The following is an 18,049-nucleotide window of genomic DNA, read 5'->3' on the forward strand; positions in this document are numbered from 1 at the left end:
GTGTGTTTTATTTTGCTGGTCGAGTAGTAACTCGACACCACTGCGTTTTCTACGCGCAATGAAGCGCTCCTGAACTGCGGCCCCGCCCCTCCCACTTCTGCTACGAGAAAGGGACTTGAAACCCAACAACATATTTTATGACGAACTAGCTAGCATGTTTTGTCTAAAAGCATCTCCTTTTACTGACTTTTCACCAGTATGTAACCAAGGGCTCTTTGTTCGGCGGTAGTTTCCTGTTCCACGGTAGGATTTATATATCTTGCTAGTTAACTTTATGTTAGTTGTTTGTTTATTTACGTGTCATTGGCTTGTTAGCCGGGGGAAAGTTAGCAAAGGACTGGGAGGCTGAACTTCTCTAAGCTAACGTCTGACATTAGCAACACACATCTACAGTTATAGTAACTAGAATTGGGAGCTAGTTCGTTTGATTGACTGATGTTTTAGGGTCCTGTAACTGTTAACTTTACCAATAAAGCATATGAGATAAGTTCGTCTCTCAGTAGGTGACGTTAATTAATAGCTAGGTGGGGCGACTTTACGTTAGAAAAGATATTTGTAATGTTATTACCAAAGGCTACAAATCTAAACATGTGTCATTTGTTTACAGACCCTCATTGAGCTCTACCTTGTTAAAAGCCAGGCCAGAGAATAAAATGGACGTGTGAGCAGCTCAAACAGAGAGGAGAAAGCAAGAAAGAGGCTTCCTAGAACTTGTTTCAGCCCAGGAACAGGAGCAAGCATACAAGTTTGTGTCATGATGTTGGAGGCACATGAGGTAGGAGCTCCAGGTACAGAGGGAAACAAGCCAGAGGTCCCAGCAGTGCACATGTCCAGTACTGTTCAACAGGTAGAAGGTGGAGCATCTGTCTCTTCGTCTGTGGCCTGCATACAACCTCCAGCCACCACAGCAACGGAGGATGAGGACGAGAGCGAAGATGAGTCAGACATTCTGGAAGAGAGTCCCTGCGGCCGCTGGCAGAAACGCAGAGAGGAGGTAAGAGCGGCAGGGAGCTGTGCTTTGATGGTATCGACTGAAAATCATGGACTAATTATTAACTGTTCAAACCATCTGGAAGGTAAAAGTCATTATGGGACATATCACATGTCTGCACAAATCAAAATTCAAAATTACGTTTGGCCCTTGACTGTTAACCGACTGGAATAAAGGATGCAGTAATATTGTGATGTAGATCTTAGATCTGCATTACATTTTAGATTACATTTAAGTGAGATGCAAACAAGCTAATTAATATTCTGAATGTGAACTCTTATGACTTTTTACAGCAAACTTATCAATAGATTTTAGTGTGAAAAAACGGGTTTGCGCCTTAAAAATTGGTCTTTTTGTGGTTTGGTCAGGTTCAGTAGTATTTCAAGCCTTTACTTCATCTGATACGAGTTATTATCAAACAGCATATCTTTGTTCAGTGTTCATATGCAGAAGTTATGGTTAACAGCACAAGTATTTCTTCACCACGTCAGCTGAAACAGGAGGGTGACAGTATTGACTGTTTTCTATTATGTGAACTGTTTCTGTGTCTTGTATTTCATGTCACCATGGAAATAGATTGTCTGATAAGCTATTTTCTGTTCATTTCTACTGTAGGTGAATCAGCGTAATGTCCCAGGGATAGATGATGCATACTTGGCCATGGACACAGAGGAAGGGGTAGAGGTAGTATGGAACGAAGTCATGATCTCAGAGAAGAAGAACTTCAAACAGCTTGAGGTGAGTCAGTGTTACAGTATGTTGGAAAACAACAGTTAAAGATACTTGCTAAAGTGTGGTCGTGATTTCACCCCAAAACTTATAAAAGTGAAGAGAACATTTTCACATTTTTGTGCCTCATTAGTTCAAGCACGTATACAGGATGAAAAGTATTACGATAAATTGGGTAAAACTTATTTTACTCTGGTGTTCACGAACACGTTGTAGTGGTGAGAATGACGCAGCTCTTGGTCTGCAATGTGGAAAAACCAGTGTCAAACAATGCCAGTGGAGTTTAAGAGGTTCCCTGCCTTACAGATCAATCGTGTAACTTTGATTCATAATAGTATTGATATAATGTAAGGATCATGAATTAGGGAAGTCAGTGGTGTATGGTTGTTGGCATTTAAAGAGCTTCCTTACAATAAAGTGTTGAGTTAAGTAAAAAAGTCCCGTTATAAAGCAGTTATAGACTGTCCAGGTTTACATGATAATCTGTGTACATTGTACTACTGTCACAGTATCTCTCTCATCGTGTATTAAAGAGTTGCAGAAATATATTATTTTCATCATCGATCAATCTCCCAATTCTTTTCTTGATTAGCCATTCAGTCTAGAAAATGTAAAAACAGAACCAACAGTCCAAAACCCAATAATATTTCATCGACTATCAAATGTGTAAAAGATCAGCATCAAATCCTCACATTTGAGAAGCTGGAACTCGGGAGTGTTTGGCATTTATGCTTAAAAGATGACTTCAACAATTTCTCAATCATCAAAACAGTTGCGGGGTCCTTTTGTTTTTGTTATTTTTGCATGTATGTATTATGTTTAATATCACATCCTGAGTGAGACGAGGGTTTGGCCACCCATTGGAAGAAGGACAAAACTATGGTTTGTTCATATGAATGGTTGCTTCAGACATATTACTCACCAATCAGGAACAGAAGAGTCAGAATGTGTCTGTATTAATAAGTGTTGTAACATATTATATAATTGATCATATTTTGTATTTCCCGTGTGTTTAGGAGAAAGTGAAGGCAGTATTTGATAAACTGATCCATTTGGAACATGCAAACATCGTCAAGTTTCACAAGTACTGGGCCGACACCAAAGAGAACCGGGCGAGGGTGAGTCTCAGACCTCAGCTGGTTATTGATACTTTTAGCAGTCTTCATAAATAAAATCATCATTTTCAAAAAAATGTATTTTTTGCTTTCTATTTGAACGATGTCTGCACATGAAGTTTCCCCTAATTTCTTCCTCTCCCTCAGGTGATTTTCATCACTGAATACATGTCATCAGGAAGCTTGAAACAGTTTCTAAAGAAGACAAAGAAGAATCACAAATCCATGAATGAAAAGGTAATAACTGATTGTATGTAAATTAGAATTAAATAGAATAACGGTCTATGAAAGTCTGACCCTTTTTATCACAGCATTGAGTAGATTCAAGCTTTCCAAAGCGAGAATGAATAGTTTATTAATTGAAGCATTAATTGGCTGTTGGCAAATTGAAGAAAGAGTTTGTAAATATCCTGTGTATGAAATCACTTATGTAAGTAATAGTTACTCCGTATTGGAAAGCAGCTAGTAAGAGCTCTGATAAGGTGTATGGTCCTACAGGCTTGGAAGAGATGGTGCACACAGATCCTGTCTGCTCTCAGGTTGGTCTCACCTTTTCAGACATTCTGTTCAATTTGATGAAAAATGCACTCACATTAAAAACAAGCCATTCCCTTCCTAATGAAGTCTGTATTTGTGGATGTTTTTTTCTTCAGTTATCTCCACTCGTGTGACCCTCCCATCATCCATGGCAACCTGACCTGTGACACCATCTTCATCCAACACAACGGACTCATCAAGATCGGATCAGGTATAGAGTCACGCAACTTTCCTCCTAGAAATACGAGATATGTTATTCTTGTTCCATGCAACAGAGTTGGTGGTGATGTTTTGTTTCAGCATGGTAGATCAGTTCCAGTGCAAAGAAGAAACAAGCAACGGACAACCTAAATCATTGCAACCCGTACACGAAAGGAAACGCACACATGGGAAAATATTTAACGTATTTCTGGTTTCTAGTGTACTGCAATAATGCTTACGCAGTGGTTTAGATGAAGACAAAGGCGGCATTAAGGGCTGGGCCATATGAAGAAAATAATATCTCATAATAGTTCTGATCAAATACCTCAATGAGTTGATATTGTAATGCTATTGTAGGCGTTGGCTATTGTTTTCACACAAAAGATGTACACAATTATGTTTTAGATAATCAGTAATAGGTAAAAGCTAAATAAAGTAGATAAACTAGAAAATCAGAAAGCCTTAAAAACCAGGAAAAGACACTTCTGCGATATTTGGACATTCAAAATCGAAGGCAACATCTTGTTGCAGATCATGTTATCGATGACATAACGATGTTATTTTTCGCTGCCTCTTGTCCCGCCCTCTTTCACATACTTTCTTTCTTGTCTTCCTCAACTTCCTTGGTCTACTGAATCCTGCTTCTTACTCACTTCTCTCACTCTTTTCATCTATACACCCTCCATATTCTCTCCTCCTGTCTCATCTGCAGTCGCCCCAGACACCATCAACAATCACGTGAAGACGTGTCCCGAGGAACAGAAGAACTTGCACTTCTTTGCCCCAGAATATGGAGGTAGACTTGACCGTGATGACCCTTTATAGTTATTGCTGTTGTTCCTGATAATGACTGTGTCCCGACCTTCACAGTAAAGTGGATTATACAGATGTGTTAGCAAGATGTCAGAAGATATGACCAGATCATATAGTGGTATAGCACAATAGAAGTGTTGTGCAATTCCGCTGTTTGATGAATATGTGTTTCTATGAAACCATTTTTTATTAAACATAATATGTCAGGCTTCTAAGTGTTAGTGTTTTAAATGTTGTCTTAACACGATCAACTCTGAAAGAGCTTTGTCTGAATCTAAGATTGATTTAAATCAGAAAATATCTTTTCAAAGAAGTGAACAAGACTAATCTGACCACGCATTTGATTCCAGCTCTTGCTACTTGACAGGTGAAGGGCATATTTAGGTCTATGATATTACATCTGTACTTATTTCTCTTCTTTTTGTTCCTTTCCTCATTGTAGCTGTTGACGATGTCACCACGGCTGTAGACATCTACTCGTTTGGCGTGTGTGCCTTAGAGGTGAGATGTGGCCCATGGTGCATTATAGGACGGCCTGAGTCCTTTCTTAAATAGGTTAACATGTTCGGTGTGTTGCAGATGGCTCTCTTGGATGTCCAGGGGAACGGAGAGTCCTCTTTAGTTTCTCAGGAGGCCATCAACAACGCCATTCAGTTACTGGAGGACCCACTGCAGAGGGTGAGAGGGAGAGAGTGGACCGTGTGTTTGCATGTTCACGTGCATCTTGAAAGATCACGTGTCTTCATCGTTTATTTGAAAGTCCCATGTGTGCATCCAAGATGTTGTGTGCAGAAGTGTGTGACCCAGATGTTTGTTTCTGTAGGAGTTAATCCAGAAGTGCCTCGAGTGTGATCCCTGTACAAGGCCCACAGCCCGAGAGCTGCTGTTCAACCAAGCTCTGTTTGAAGTACCGCTGCTGAAACTGCTGGCTGCACATTGTATTGTGAGCCACCACCGTGAGTCTTTAAAACAATTGACCAAATAAGACAAAACTTGTGAGCTAGCTGAGCAGGAAGAGGTGCCTATATATGCAATTAGAAATCACCTTTTTCTGTACAAACACTTGATCATATGGTTATGAGTAATGTAAAACAGGTCTCTCACAGCCCCCAGCAGAAGGTAGACAAAGGCTGGGGGAGAAAGTTGGAAATCTATGCTGACTACCAGCATCACCTAATGACAGACGGTTTATAATTGTCCAGACATGATTCCTGAGAACGCCCTGGAGGAGATCATGAAGAACCTGGACCCCGACCTGGTCGTCGCTGAGAGGAAAGAGGATGTTCAGCTCAAGTAAGGGCCGGAAGCTGGTCTCCATAAATATTATGTCAGTGAGCTGAACACAGCACAAATAGTAACAGGAGTCATTCAGATAGAGGTATTTGTTATAACAGCAATATGTTCCGTACAGGAAGATGTGAATAACAATATAATGGCAGAAAAGTGAAAAAACATAGAAAATATATTATTATTATTATTATGAATAATATTGTTTGTTGGTATGTGTTTCTCATTACTCGTAAATCCTCAAGGATTTTCTGAGTTTGTAGGAACGCTTATTATCTTATTTCAAGCTGCAGCATCTAACTTTATTTCTTCTGTAGGCTTTCACAGTTTCCTGCCTTGGAGCTTGATAAATTCCTGGAGGATGTGAGGTAAGAAGGAAAGCAGCACGAGTCCCAGCAAACTCTCAATTTCTCTAAACCCCAAAAAGAAACACTATCCGGCCACATGGGGGCAGCATTGAGCCACCGGACTATTGTAATGAATCTTCCATTAATCATCTAGCTATGATATAACACCCTCCTAAAACACGAGTTCTGGACTTTTCACAGACTTTGTGTTTTATCTAAATGTACTGAATTGAAAAGATTTCGTTTTTTATTGAATTATGTGTTACTTTTGTGGTACACATTAGTAATTCAGGTTGTAAATGTTTGACTATGTGGAAAGAGAAACAAAGACTCTTCATTTTGAATACTACATGTTTGGTTTTCTTATATATGATGTAGTTTCAAAAAGGTGATTTTGTTCAATTCTCTCTTCTTTTTCACCTCATTTCTTTCATCTCTTCTTTAATTTCTGACTTTACCTCAAACTTTTTCATCATTGTTGCTTAATTACTTTATATGACTCATCTTTGTCCAACTCCTCTCCCCCCTCTCTTTCATTCCATCTGCTATGTCTTATCCACCTCTCCATGTCTCTGTTTTGTCTCTCCTTCCCTGAATCAGGAACGGTATTTATCCAATGACGGCGTTCGGGCTGCCCTGTCCTCAGCAGCCTCAACAGGAGACTATTAAATCTCCCATTGTCGTCCCCTTGGTCAAATCCCCCACCCCCGAACCTGCAGAGCTCGAGACACGACGGGTGTGTACTACTGATTGTGCTGCTTATTACAAAAGGAAGATACAATCACAATGGTGACATTTTACAAGTTAGCATCCTGATGCTAACAATTTAGAATTGTCCCGGTCAGTCACTGAATCAACATGTATACTGTGTATTTGCTGTGGTAGAGGAGTGTGCTGTTCTGAAATCTCAACACCAGTTGAGAAACATTCATATTTAGAGTCCCATACTTCTTCTGCAGGTCATTCATATGCAGTGCAACGTTGAATCTGTCGAGGAGGGAGCAAAGTATCACGTAAGTCTCTGCACTAGTATTTGTTGGTTAACTATTTATTGTTTAACACCATATTCCAACCATCTGTTAGTCTGTGTCAGAAGTATAGTAATAATAATAATTGTATCTTTCTCTCCTTTTAGCTAACATTACTGCTGAAACTGGAGGATAAACTGAATAGACATCTAAGCTGTGACATGTTACCTCGTAAGTCCCTCCCCTTTGTCACACTTAGTCGTTCGCAGAGCTTCAAGATTCAGTCACTATGTTTTGTTGTTGTGTGCCCACATCCTAAAATTTCCACACAGCTTTTTTTAACGCTGAAATTCAACATTCTAAGTTCAAAGTCAAGTTTCACTACATCTGAAGTGGTGTGAAATTGTTTGCTAAAACAAAAGAAAGCATACGGTATGTTGGGGGGGAAAGAGGGAACGATACGTGTTCATGCATGCGAGTTCTTTCTAAGCAGGACGGTTTTCATGAGATGTAGTCGTTGTATCCATCTGGACAGTTTAGAATCAGAATCAGAACCATTTATTGCCAAGCAAGTTTTCACCTGCAAGAAATTTGTTGTGGCGGAAGGTGCATAACATTCAACAACAAACAATAACATTTAACAATCAAAATAACATTTAACTATCAAATAACATTTAACTATCAAAAACACTCAGGGTTTACAGCTTGGGTTTAGGGCTAACGGTAGGGTTACATTTGATTAGGTGGAGATGATTAATGATGGAGTTATGTCTGTATAAATTACTGCATTGCTAAATCCACTGTAGTCTCAGATTTGACCACACACAGATCTTCGACATACACTTCCTCTCCATATGTGTGCACTGAAGCGTGTAGGGAAGTGAGGGAGAGATTCCAGAGAGGGTTTAAAGTTGGATGGCGTCACGATATACAGTAGCAAGACTATTTTAGGCAGGGAGACTAACTGTCGCTTATGTGTCACGAAAACCTTATAAATGCCTTAAATGGCCACAGTGACTTGAAATAAACATTGTGTGGGGAAAAAAAACAAGAACTCCCCGTGGCAAACTACTTATTCACTACTTATTTAATTCAGGGAAAGAAACTACAAACAACACAACTGTTGCATTGGTCAGAAAAACGAGGGCAGTATGATCCAATGTGCACATGCAAACACAGGTATGGTAGGCATGTGTAATGTTGCAGGCGTGTGGGGAATGCCGGGCCTGTGAAAGGCTGCAGCTGACAGCTGTCACCTCCCGTGTCAAGATGTGACCATCTCTTCCCAGGCTCTCATATCTCTCTCTCTCTCTCTCTCTCGCACACACTCTGTACTTCATCTGCTCTCTTTCTCACATCATATTTCTTTTCTTGCACACTGGCACCTTAATACTTAATACTTAATTCACATCATAGACACACCTCGTCCTCTTTTCTCCCCCCCCCCCCCCCCTGTAAACAGTCGCTCCTACTGATATCAGGAGATATTCTTCAAAGCTTTACTTATCAACACGCCAAAGTCCAAAAGTGCTCTGTGCAGGGTCACAAGCAAACTGAGCCACTTCAGTCCCCCCCCCCCCCTTGCATGGCTCTCCTACACTCTACTTCAATTGAAACCCTTTCACAATTGAAGCCTGAGTTTTTCCTCAAAACTAAATTGTATTTTGTTAGTTACGTGATTTTCAGACCACGAGACGCAAACATGCAAGGACGCTTCTCACTCGGCTCCAGTATCAATCCGTTCGTCGTCTAGTTGTGGGCTGCTGGTGTTTTTATTTTCTTAATGTCAACGTTTTTGGATGCTCCATCTCCTCCACTTGTTTGTCTTGCCCAGCTACATTCCTCATATAGTTGTAAATTGATCGCTAGGTTATTAACAATCGGTAGACCATGACAAATCCTCGGCTCACTGAGCACAAGCAAAGAATGTCCTAATATGGGCGGTAACTCAAATAACAGTAAAAAAAACACTCTCACTAGAGACCATTTATTTAAAAAAGCAAATGGTCAGAGACCGAAAGGAAGTAGGCATCAAAAGTTATGGAACATTTTATATCAGGAATTCTGAGCAGGTTTCTTCTGAGTGTATTTTCCCAATGTTTCCATAGTTTGTGCAATCCTGCATATATTTAGTTTAAACTGCTGTTGATGCCCTTTGTAGTTCACTTGTAGTTCAGTTTTTTGGGGAACTAACTTTCCTGCACACTGCCTTGTACTTTCAAGTACTTCCATGTGATGTACAGTCAGAGGAACAGCTCAGGCAGAGCACGAGTTATTTAACACAACTAAAGGTTTTGTAGCTTCATCGTAACATTAAGAGGATTATTGACACTACTGCTGGTGTAGAAATCTTAATGTTTGCCTTTCTACTTCGGAAATGTATAATTGTTGAATATTGATTCTTGAAAGAAGTCTTACTAGAAATTTACAGATGATTTTTGGGTTTAAAAAAGGACACACGTTTGATGAGCTAGGGGTAAATTAGGATTTTGGGGCAAACATAGGGCTCATTACAACATTGGAAAATATGAGTCCAGAAAGAGAGTTCTGGGCACTCTAACATTGAGTCAAGGAGAAGAGGCTTAGGGCTATTCATGAAGTCATTATTAAGCCCTTAATAGCAAGGCTAACGAGAAATATTTCAAAAGCTGACGTGTTTTAACAGATCATGCACTAATGAGGGCCATGCTGGTTGAAACATGTTGGCTTTTCCACTTTCCTTCCAGATGAGTCCCATTCGAGACTCTTTGTCCTTCTTAACTGTATTGGATATCACTTAATTCTTTCCAGACGTCCACAGGAAAATAAAAATGGTATCACCCAACGAAAAAATGGGTTCAGAGATGCCAAGAGCAACAGCAGCAACGGCTGTTTGATGGTGTTTCATGTTTAAAGGGGGGGGGGGGGGGGGGGATGTGTTAAAAGCAGCATCTGGACCATGTTTTCTGAATATGGTATTTACCCTAAGCCTGACCTTTTCTCACAGGTAGAGTTGTATTAATAGTATTTGCATAACTCCAAGAGAGATGGTGAGTTACATGTCACTATTAACTGTACTGGTGTGTTTTTCAGATGAGAACGTTCAAGAGATGGCTGAAGAGTTGGTGCAGCTGGGCTTAATCAGTGAGGTGGGTATTGTGTGTGTGTGTGTGTGTGTGTGTGTGTGCGCGCAAAGCTGCAGGCAAACGTGTGTGGGTGGTTCTGTAGGTGAGCGTGTTATTTTTGTACCAAACTGTGAAAATTCAGTTTCCTTTAAAAGGTGAGGTGACCCTTGACTCGTCATACCATCCATCACGTACACAACTACGCCTCTAAGAGCACATTCGCTGCTCCACATGTACTGTTGTGCCCACCTACCTACCCACCCACGCTAATGTAATACAGCCACTCCATCTCTTTGTGGGTGAGAGCATATGTCGGCATTTGTCTTCATGACTTACTCCTCTTAGTGGATTTCATGGACACTTAAAACCTGTTGGACTGACTTCCTGTTTGTCAGTGTGTGTGTGTGTGTGTGTGTCTCAGCTGTATCTCCACTGTCTAACAGACTGGCTTATCTGTCACCTGTAATGTCCTGGATTGTTGAAATGGTTATTTTCTGTTCGCAGGTGGACCAAAACAAAATTGACGCTCTACTAGAAGAATCCTTCAGCCAAGCTCTTCACTAGCAACGGTTTCCTCAACTATGTTACTGTCTCATAAGTACACTCTCAACCCTGTTACATGTTCTGTTTGGTTACTCAACACGGTGACTATATTTCGTGCTTTTTTTTTCTTACTAAACCTTAGGTGGTAATGTGACCAAAAGGGTGGGATTTCTCCTCTGCATCAGGGATTAAAACTTCCAAAAGCACAGAAAGCCTTTAACATAAAGCATTTATCCAGCAGTCCAGTCGACTACAAAAGAAGGCCACCTGGATTGATTTCACGTTTTTATTGTAAAAGTCAAAACATACATAAATATGTGTTTAATTTCTTTGAGTGCGTTGGCTGTTAACCTCATTAATGCTGCAGCAGGCACGTGATCACAACAGTACTGACACAATTACTGACAGCTTTACTTTTTTTTAAAACACTTTTTTTTTTTCTCAAGCCCCAGCTGTATTTTAGTGTGAGGTGTTTATGTATTGAATCGCCCAACCTTTTTGTGTTGGGATGAAACGGCTCCCTTTTGTTTTGCAAAAAATATGAAATATATCAACATTCCCGCCTCTTTGACTTGTATGTGTTTGACCCTCCTGTCACCAGCAGGTTAAATATATGTAATAGTTTGAAAACTGGATGGCAGAAGCAGCTTTATCAGTTGACTTTATAATAGACAAATATATATATATATATATATATATATATATATATATATATATATATAAGCCTTCGATACCGAACAAAATGTATGTGCACAACTGCACATCATATTTTGGGCAGGTGTCGAGGCAGCCCTCTCTGGATAGTGGTTACTTGGTTAATTTGAGGTACTGTGAACTTAGTGTTACTGAATTTTCGTTTGTGTTTTTTTTTATGTTTCACTCTACTGTTTGCCTTATGCTGGGCCCACGCACATGCCTTAAAGTCCTCTTTTCTCAGTTTGTATTATTTTATGCATTTGCTGCTTGTTGGGTTCACACATGTTACTCTTCCTATAAAAACCCATTCATGTGAGACTTGTGTACTGAACTCAGCTGCCATATGCTGTCGAAAGAGGACCGAGCCTTTTCCTGATGCATCTGTATGAGAGCCTCATATGTTTTATTTATGTTTAAGACACTGTATAGCATGTGTTTTCCCTCACTTATTTCCCTTATGTTTACTGTGATTTCACACACAGACCACATTGTTGAGAGTCTGAGCCAAAACACAACGTCTCTTGTTTCTATTGCTTTTGTTTGCATTTGATAAAGCTGGGACCTTCACAGAGCGCAGAGGCTCCTGAATTTGAAGACAAATGTGTACATCAAATATGTCTTTCTTAGACTTGTATTGGAATCAGGGAGTCTCCTGTGGCCTTTTTTTTTTTTGGTGACATTTTGGCTCAGCACTCTTCGTGGCCAACTGGTACTACTGTCTCTGAACGCTCATACAATTCAGGAACTTAAACCGGCAGGAAGAAAGCAAAGAAAATATAACATTCTCAGGATGTATAGAAAAAAATGCAGTTACGATACTAGTCGATATAATAACTTAACATTTTTTTGAGACTATACTTGTGTCTTATAATTACAGTGACAGTTTAATTGAAGACTAATTTAGTAACTTGCAGACATTCCTCTTTTGCTGGTTGATGAGTTATGATGTAAAATTAGTCAACTCATCAGTGAGATCATAATAATCCAATGATCTCCACTCATATATTTCTGAAGTATTTAAATGTACTCAGGCTACTAGTGTTCTCCAATCTGCATTTTTGCTATACATACATGTGTAGTCCATCGTAATGTTTACTTAGTTTTCTATTTGTGAACTGCTGAGATTGTATATTCCAAAGATATGTTTTAAAGTCAGCCAGGAGAATGTAAGTGCACTTCATGTACAGAGACGTGTTAAAAACCAACCAATGTGATCACCAGACCAGCTTTATAGTCTCTCTCTCTCTCTCTCTCTCTCTCTCTCTCTCTCTCTCTCTCTCTCTCTCTCTCTCTCTCTCTCTCTCTCTCTCTCTCTCTCTCTCTCTCTCTCTGTCTCTGTCCTCTCTCTGTTGACTATATTTTCCATCCAAATTATTGATGGTGTTGAAACTGGTTATTAAATAATCATACAGGGTAACTCGAGGATGTGAGCTTTGTATATTCTTCTATTTTGTACATGACATGAGTGTCAGTAAATGCGTGTGTCTTTTCTGAGACGTGTATCCTGACATAATCTGCTACGTATGACGATTCTTTCAAATAAATGTGTGAAATGCTTCACTTTGTTGTTTTTAGCAGGTCCAAAAGGAAGTTTTAAACTTTATTATAATCGTCATTTTATACATTGTACATATATATGAAGTTTTGTTTTTGACTTTGTGTGTTTAGATTGTTCAGGTTTTGTGACTGATGGTGGTTGTGAGAAAGACGCGTATAGTGAATGTGGAATGACTTTTGCGCCCCTCGGTGTCCAGCAAGACGCAGGTAATTCACAGGTGTGTTTCCTGACGTCATACAGGAAGTGGACAGAGGGACGTTAGGAGTTTCTGCTTCTGAACAGTTGCTCGAAAACTACGGTCATTCATTGATTCAAAAAGGGGAAACGCCCGACACAGCAGAGATGTGCACGTTTGGTGAGTAGTTCTATCGCGACTTGTTATTAAAAACGCCTCGCGCTCGGTAAGTAACGTTCTGGAGGTTGTGTGTCCGACGCTAGTTTCCCCTCCACGAGCGGAACTGACCGCTGGCATGCAGGTAGGATGGTTTCACTTCTGAAATCTCCGCGTGTCGGTGTGAATATCACATGAATTACTCTTGTTTTATCCTCGAGTGAATGTCCTGTCAGCATTAAAATAGACTGACAAGAGAAGAGGTTCGTAATTTGCATGTTGTGAGCTAACTCGTCATGCCCTCACTGCTTCCTCACATCCCTCAGTACACAAAGAGCCACCCACGGTGAGTGCAGCCTTTCTATGCAAATGCATGTATCATCCCTAAGCAAACGTTGTAATGTAGAACAATCCATGCTTTAGGCATCCAAATGCTTACTGTTGACAATTGTGTTTATCAGAAATCAAATCAAATGGACACATTTGTTGCAAGTTTATTGTTTGATGTTTATGCCCAGCCCAAAATTTGACATAATTTTCATACGCAAGTCATGCTGCTGTTACTGTTTATACATCACAGATGACACAAAATATATTTGCTGCACAAAATATAGGCCTTTGGATATTGGTGATATAAATGCACTGTATATAGATATGTGCATGAAATATAAGCACAAACATGTATGAATGCATTATGGGAAATCAGGTAAATGTCATAGCAAGACAGAAATAAGTCATTTAACAGGATTATTTGTCTTTGTTTGACTTTTTAAACTCTAATATTGGTATCAGTGTTGGCCCTTAAAATCCAGTATCGGTCTGGCTATAACACAGAATGAATGAATGAATATGAATTGTTGTGTTACTATGTTTGTGTACAACACAGTTGTGAAAGGTAGAATCATTTATTGTTACCCTCTAGCCAACCAGTTTCAAACTTTCACTCAGGGAATGTTTTAGATCATATCAGCTGTATCTCATAATAATAATATAATTGTATGTCTTTTTTTGTATTTCTGTCATCCAGATAAGGACAAAGGGACAAGGAGGCTGATGAAAATGGGATTAACTCTCATCCTGATCGGCCATATCAACTTCATTCTCGGAGCTATTGTCCATGGCAGTGTCCTCCGCCACATTTCCAAGCCCAGCCAGCATACCACCACTGAATACACCATAGCCAACATCATCTCAGTCACATCTGGCCTGCTGGTGAGTCAATAGTTGAGACATTCATCCTTTGTGTCAATGTCAAATCTGCAGTGTGCACCAAGAGGTTTACACAACTTTCAAAAGCAAAATAATCCTGATCAAAATGCGAGTGATGAAAAAACTGTTGATTTCTTCCCTGTGACTTTCTGTGCTCAGTGCATTAGAATAACTCACGAACTAACATGCAGTAAACATCAAGCATGATTTCCACCGTTCGCTCTGGATAGTGTTGTGTATTTTTCCGAGCAATCGAGACTCAACTTGCCTCTTATTACAACTGAGCTGGTTTTTCAAACCTGTTAGTTGCTCCAGGGTAGACTTCGTTAGATTGAGGTGTCAGATAAACTGGCAGCTGTTGATGATGAGATGCTGTTCATGTCAAATGTACGCCGTACTATGTGCTCTACATGGGGTATTACAGCACAGATAGAACAAAAGGACAGGTTACAAAACATATCTTACCAGCACTGCTTTGCATTGGTGATTTCTCGGTTACCGTCATTAGTAAGACTATTTTTGTGAGACTTTCTTTGTGTCTGAAGTCTACTTAGGCTGGCTCCCGAATGAAAACTGCACCCTCAAATCCTTGGGGCCAGGATTACTACTTCATTTCATAAACCCTGCTAAAGCTGAAACAATCATCTTGTCATTTGAATCTTCCAGAGCATTGCCACTGGGATTATTGCCATTGTGGTGTCAAGGAACCTTCCAGTGTTAAAACTCGTAAGAACGTTAATTTGTTTTCAACTGCTGATTTAATCACTCCAGTCAATTGTTTTGTGTTGATTCAATAGTTTCCTCGCCTTCTGTTTTATATTGTTTTGTCTCTGCTTCTCCAGCAAATAGGACTTCTAATAGCATCATTCCTGAATGCCCTGCTCTCAGCAGCCTGCTGCGTTGGGCTCTTCTTGGCCATAGGTATCACTGTTGCCCACAACGGTGAGGGTTTGATGCTGGGATGCAATGTCACAGAGGTGCCCATCAACGCTCGCTCACCTGTCAGTGCCAGATGTCCGTTTGATACCACACGAATCTATGTGAGTCTAAACTCTTCTCTTACATTTTCATCTCACTTCATACTTCTGCACTTTTCTATTTTTTCCCCTCAATTAGATCTTTGTGGCACATTTCAAGATGCAACTTCTGAGGCATGAAATTCCTGAAAAGCATCACAGGAGAAATGTTTGACCTTGTGGTGTTTCTTTATTGCACACTTTTTCCTCCACGTTCCCATCACTTCCTGTCTCTCAGGACACCACCCTGGCACTGTGGATCACTTGTGCTCTCTTGGCAGCAGTTGAGGTTGGAGTGTCTGTCTGGTGCTTCATCGTTGGACTGGCTCTCAGAGGGCTGGCACCCTGTGGGAACAGCTACATCAAAGAGCAGGTGTGTGGGGGGCTGTCTGAATCTCTGTCTGACTCAGATGTACACACACACACATATTGTTCTATCCCAAACACACACACAACCCTTCCACTCTCATCTACTCCCACTTGGTCTGTCATACTCCTCTCCTCTAGGTTAAAAAGAAAAGACAAACCTGCTCGCTCATGATGACTGAACACAGACTTTGTCCTTCCTTTCTGTTTTCCAGTTGGAGGTTGAAGCTGAGTGCGCTGCCCAAAGCCAACGCCTGATTGGACGGCGCTTCAAACCTGACGTCTAACGGGAAAAAAAAGCAGGAAGGACACCACTCTGTGTGGACAAGCACAGCTAAATCCCAAAAGGCATTGCTGCACCTGTGTTGAGACAAGTAGATTTTGCCCTACAGTCAGATAGGTGAGTGTTACTGTGGAACAGGAGTGAAATCAGTTTTAAGAACCTGGTTCTTGCTCTGCGGTGCCATACAGCCACTTACCCTGATTCATGGATGGGTTATTTGTTTTCATGTATGAACCAAAACGTTTATCCTGTGTGTGAATCATTCGCAGAATGAAGTTGGGTTGATGTCAGTGCATCTGTCCCTGATGAAACTCATGGTAAAATATTTGACAGTGAAACATCCCAAAAATATATTCACACAATGTACGTTTCAGAAGGTGCAGTCCAAAGCGCAGATCCTTTTGTGCAGTTATTGGGATTCAGTGAACATATACAGTATGTGTGTTGAAGCTACAATGAGATTTAAATGTAGTCTTATTAATATCCATCCATGGTCAGGTTTAATTGTGCCATATGTCATTTCTTTCACCATGAAGAAACCTCTGTTTATGAAGAAAACACATGTTATTGTCAAGCAAAAATGTTTCTCGATTATTTTAGCTGAATGAAGGTATATTTGAGCTTTTATAAACTCATATTTTATTGTTCTTAATGTTTTTAGTATTATAGTGTTTGTATGGATTTTAAAACACTCGGATGCATTCAGCAAACCATTGTGCGTTGTGTTTGCCATAAAGTATCTTTAATTCTTTGCAGATACAGTACCGGTATTTGCCTTCAAATTAAATTGCTAAATTGCACTTCTTGAAAGTAGTTTGTATTATTTGTGTCGCTGTGGCTTTATGTTGCAGGTAAACCCTTGACTAGTTGAATTTCATAGAAATATGCCTAAGATAGAAGGCACAAACAATGTGAAAATGTAGGGCTGATAAGCTCCTATACAGTGTACTCCACTGTACTGTGGTTGAATGTCCAAGTGGGGTCATGTTGAGAGGTTAAACCAGAATGTGGGCCAGCCGCCTCAGCTGGCACAGACCCCCCCCCCCCCCCCCACACACACACACACACACACACAAGGCAACGACAGAGAAGATCCGATCAGCGTTGAGACGGTTAATCTAATGCCATGCTCAATTGTGTGGAACAGAATCATATCACGCAGTACTAATCCTCGGACTGTAAGGGATAAATATTGACATCGTGCTGACTGACACAATCCCAACAAATCTGTTTTGCCATTTCAGAGTACACATTTAATTTATATTTGAAATTACAAGATGAAAATGAGGTAAGCTTATTGTTGAATACGGTTAAATTAACTGAATTCAAGTGAAGTCACATGTGATATTATACTGTGTTGGCATTTTCAGAAGGGCTTAAGTGCATATAGTACATACCGGTATGTGGTTCTTGGGGACATCTTTTCCTGTGAAGTAATGGATCTCCCATATCTGAAGTTTATATATGCAGTCCATTTATCAAAATTAATTAATTTAAATCAATTGACGATCTAGCAAATCGCTTATTTGTGAAAGGGTATTTATTGTGACTTAGATTATCATCCATTAAATGAGCATGCGTTATTTTCTTGAAATTGATTGTGTTGAAAAGCTACATTTATGCAAATGAAAGAAAACGCATTGATTTGAATTTATGGCAGACAATACAAAACTTTCGGTGATTGCATTGTTATTTCCTGAGAAGAATTCTAATCTCTTTAAATAACGAGCAGGACGGCCCAATAGGACGAAATCGATCACTAATCTTTTCCCCTGCTGCAGCCGAGATGTAAACTCTCTAACGTTTGTTAAAGATGTTATATTTTGTAACAATACCTGATTTTTAAATTTTTTTTATTTACAAATTTGGATGTGCGAAATGCTTCATTGTTTGTGTGGCACCAAACGTTTTTACAGAAGTATATACGTTTAATAAAGATTTTTTAATAATGTTAA

General features: G+C 39.9%; 2 protein-coding genes across 3 annotated transcripts; both read left to right on the forward strand.

The window, feature by feature from the left end:
- The first annotated feature begins 172 nt into the window (after positions 1 to 172).
- LOC306790560 (nuclear receptor-binding protein-like) lies at positions 173 to 12,846 on the forward strand. The gene is made up of 18 exons (XM_079286924.1): positions 173 to 243; positions 608 to 994; positions 1,607 to 1,729; positions 2,737 to 2,838; positions 2,983 to 3,072; positions 3,334 to 3,374; positions 3,489 to 3,583; positions 4,286 to 4,369; positions 4,829 to 4,887; positions 4,966 to 5,064; positions 5,210 to 5,342; positions 5,589 to 5,679; positions 5,991 to 6,041; positions 6,621 to 6,756; positions 6,980 to 7,033; positions 7,156 to 7,219; positions 10,061 to 10,116; positions 10,597 to 12,846. The coding sequence occupies exons 2-18, from the start codon at positions 755 to 757 to the stop codon at positions 10,654 to 10,656; spliced, it is 1,578 nt and encodes a 525-aa protein (XP_079143050.1). The 5' UTR covers positions 173 to 243; positions 608 to 754; the 3' UTR covers positions 10,657 to 12,846.
- Positions 12,847 to 13,157: 311 nt separating this feature from the next.
- krtcap3 (keratinocyte associated protein 3) lies at positions 13,158 to 16,675 on the forward strand. Of its 2 annotated transcripts, none has more exons than XM_079283061.1 (6): positions 13,158 to 13,244; positions 14,248 to 14,432; positions 15,096 to 15,155; positions 15,272 to 15,469; positions 15,684 to 15,818; positions 16,027 to 16,675. In XM_079283061.1, the coding sequence occupies exons 1-6, from the start codon at positions 13,232 to 13,234 to the stop codon at positions 16,096 to 16,098; spliced, it is 663 nt and encodes a 220-aa protein (XP_079139187.1). In that variant the 5' UTR covers positions 13,158 to 13,231; the 3' UTR covers positions 16,099 to 16,675. The 2 variants fall into 2 exon arrangements, with proteins under 2 accessions (XP_079139187.1, XP_079139188.1); XM_079283062.1 differs by having other exon boundaries at positions 13,215 to 13,248; positions 14,253 to 14,432.
- The last annotated feature ends 1,374 nt before the right edge of the window (positions 16,676 to 18,049 follow it).

This window comes from Melanostigma gelatinosum (genome assembly GCF_949748355.1).
Source record: "Melanostigma gelatinosum genome assembly, chromosome: 2".
Taxonomy (NCBI): domain Eukaryota; kingdom Metazoa; phylum Chordata; class Actinopteri; order Perciformes; family Zoarcidae; genus Melanostigma; species Melanostigma gelatinosum.

What these genes read in the sequence shown, in the direction of transcription:
- LOC306790560 (XM_079286924.1), top strand. Translation starts at nt 755, where the DNA reads ATGATGTTGGAGGCACATGAGGTAGGAGCTCCAGGTACAGAGGGAAAC. An exon ending in GGCAGAAACGCAGAGAGGAG is followed by an intron (nt 995 to 1,606) that starts GTAAGAGCGGCA and finishes TTTCTACTGTAG; the next exon opens with GTGAATCAGCGTAATGTCCC. An exon ending in AGGAGGGAGCAAAGTATCAC is followed by an intron (nt 7,034 to 7,155) that starts GTAAGTCTCTGC and finishes CTCTCCTTTTAG; the next exon opens with CTAACATTACTGCTGAAACT.
- krtcap3 (XM_079283061.1), top strand. An exon ending in CAGTCACATCTGGCCTGCTG is followed by an intron (nt 14,433 to 15,095) that starts GTGAGTCAATAG and finishes TGAATCTTCCAG; the next exon opens with AGCATTGCCACTGGGATTAT. An exon ending in TTGATACCACACGAATCTAT is followed by an intron (nt 15,470 to 15,683) that starts GTGAGTCTAAAC and finishes CCTGTCTCTCAG; the next exon opens with GACACCACCCTGGCACTGTG.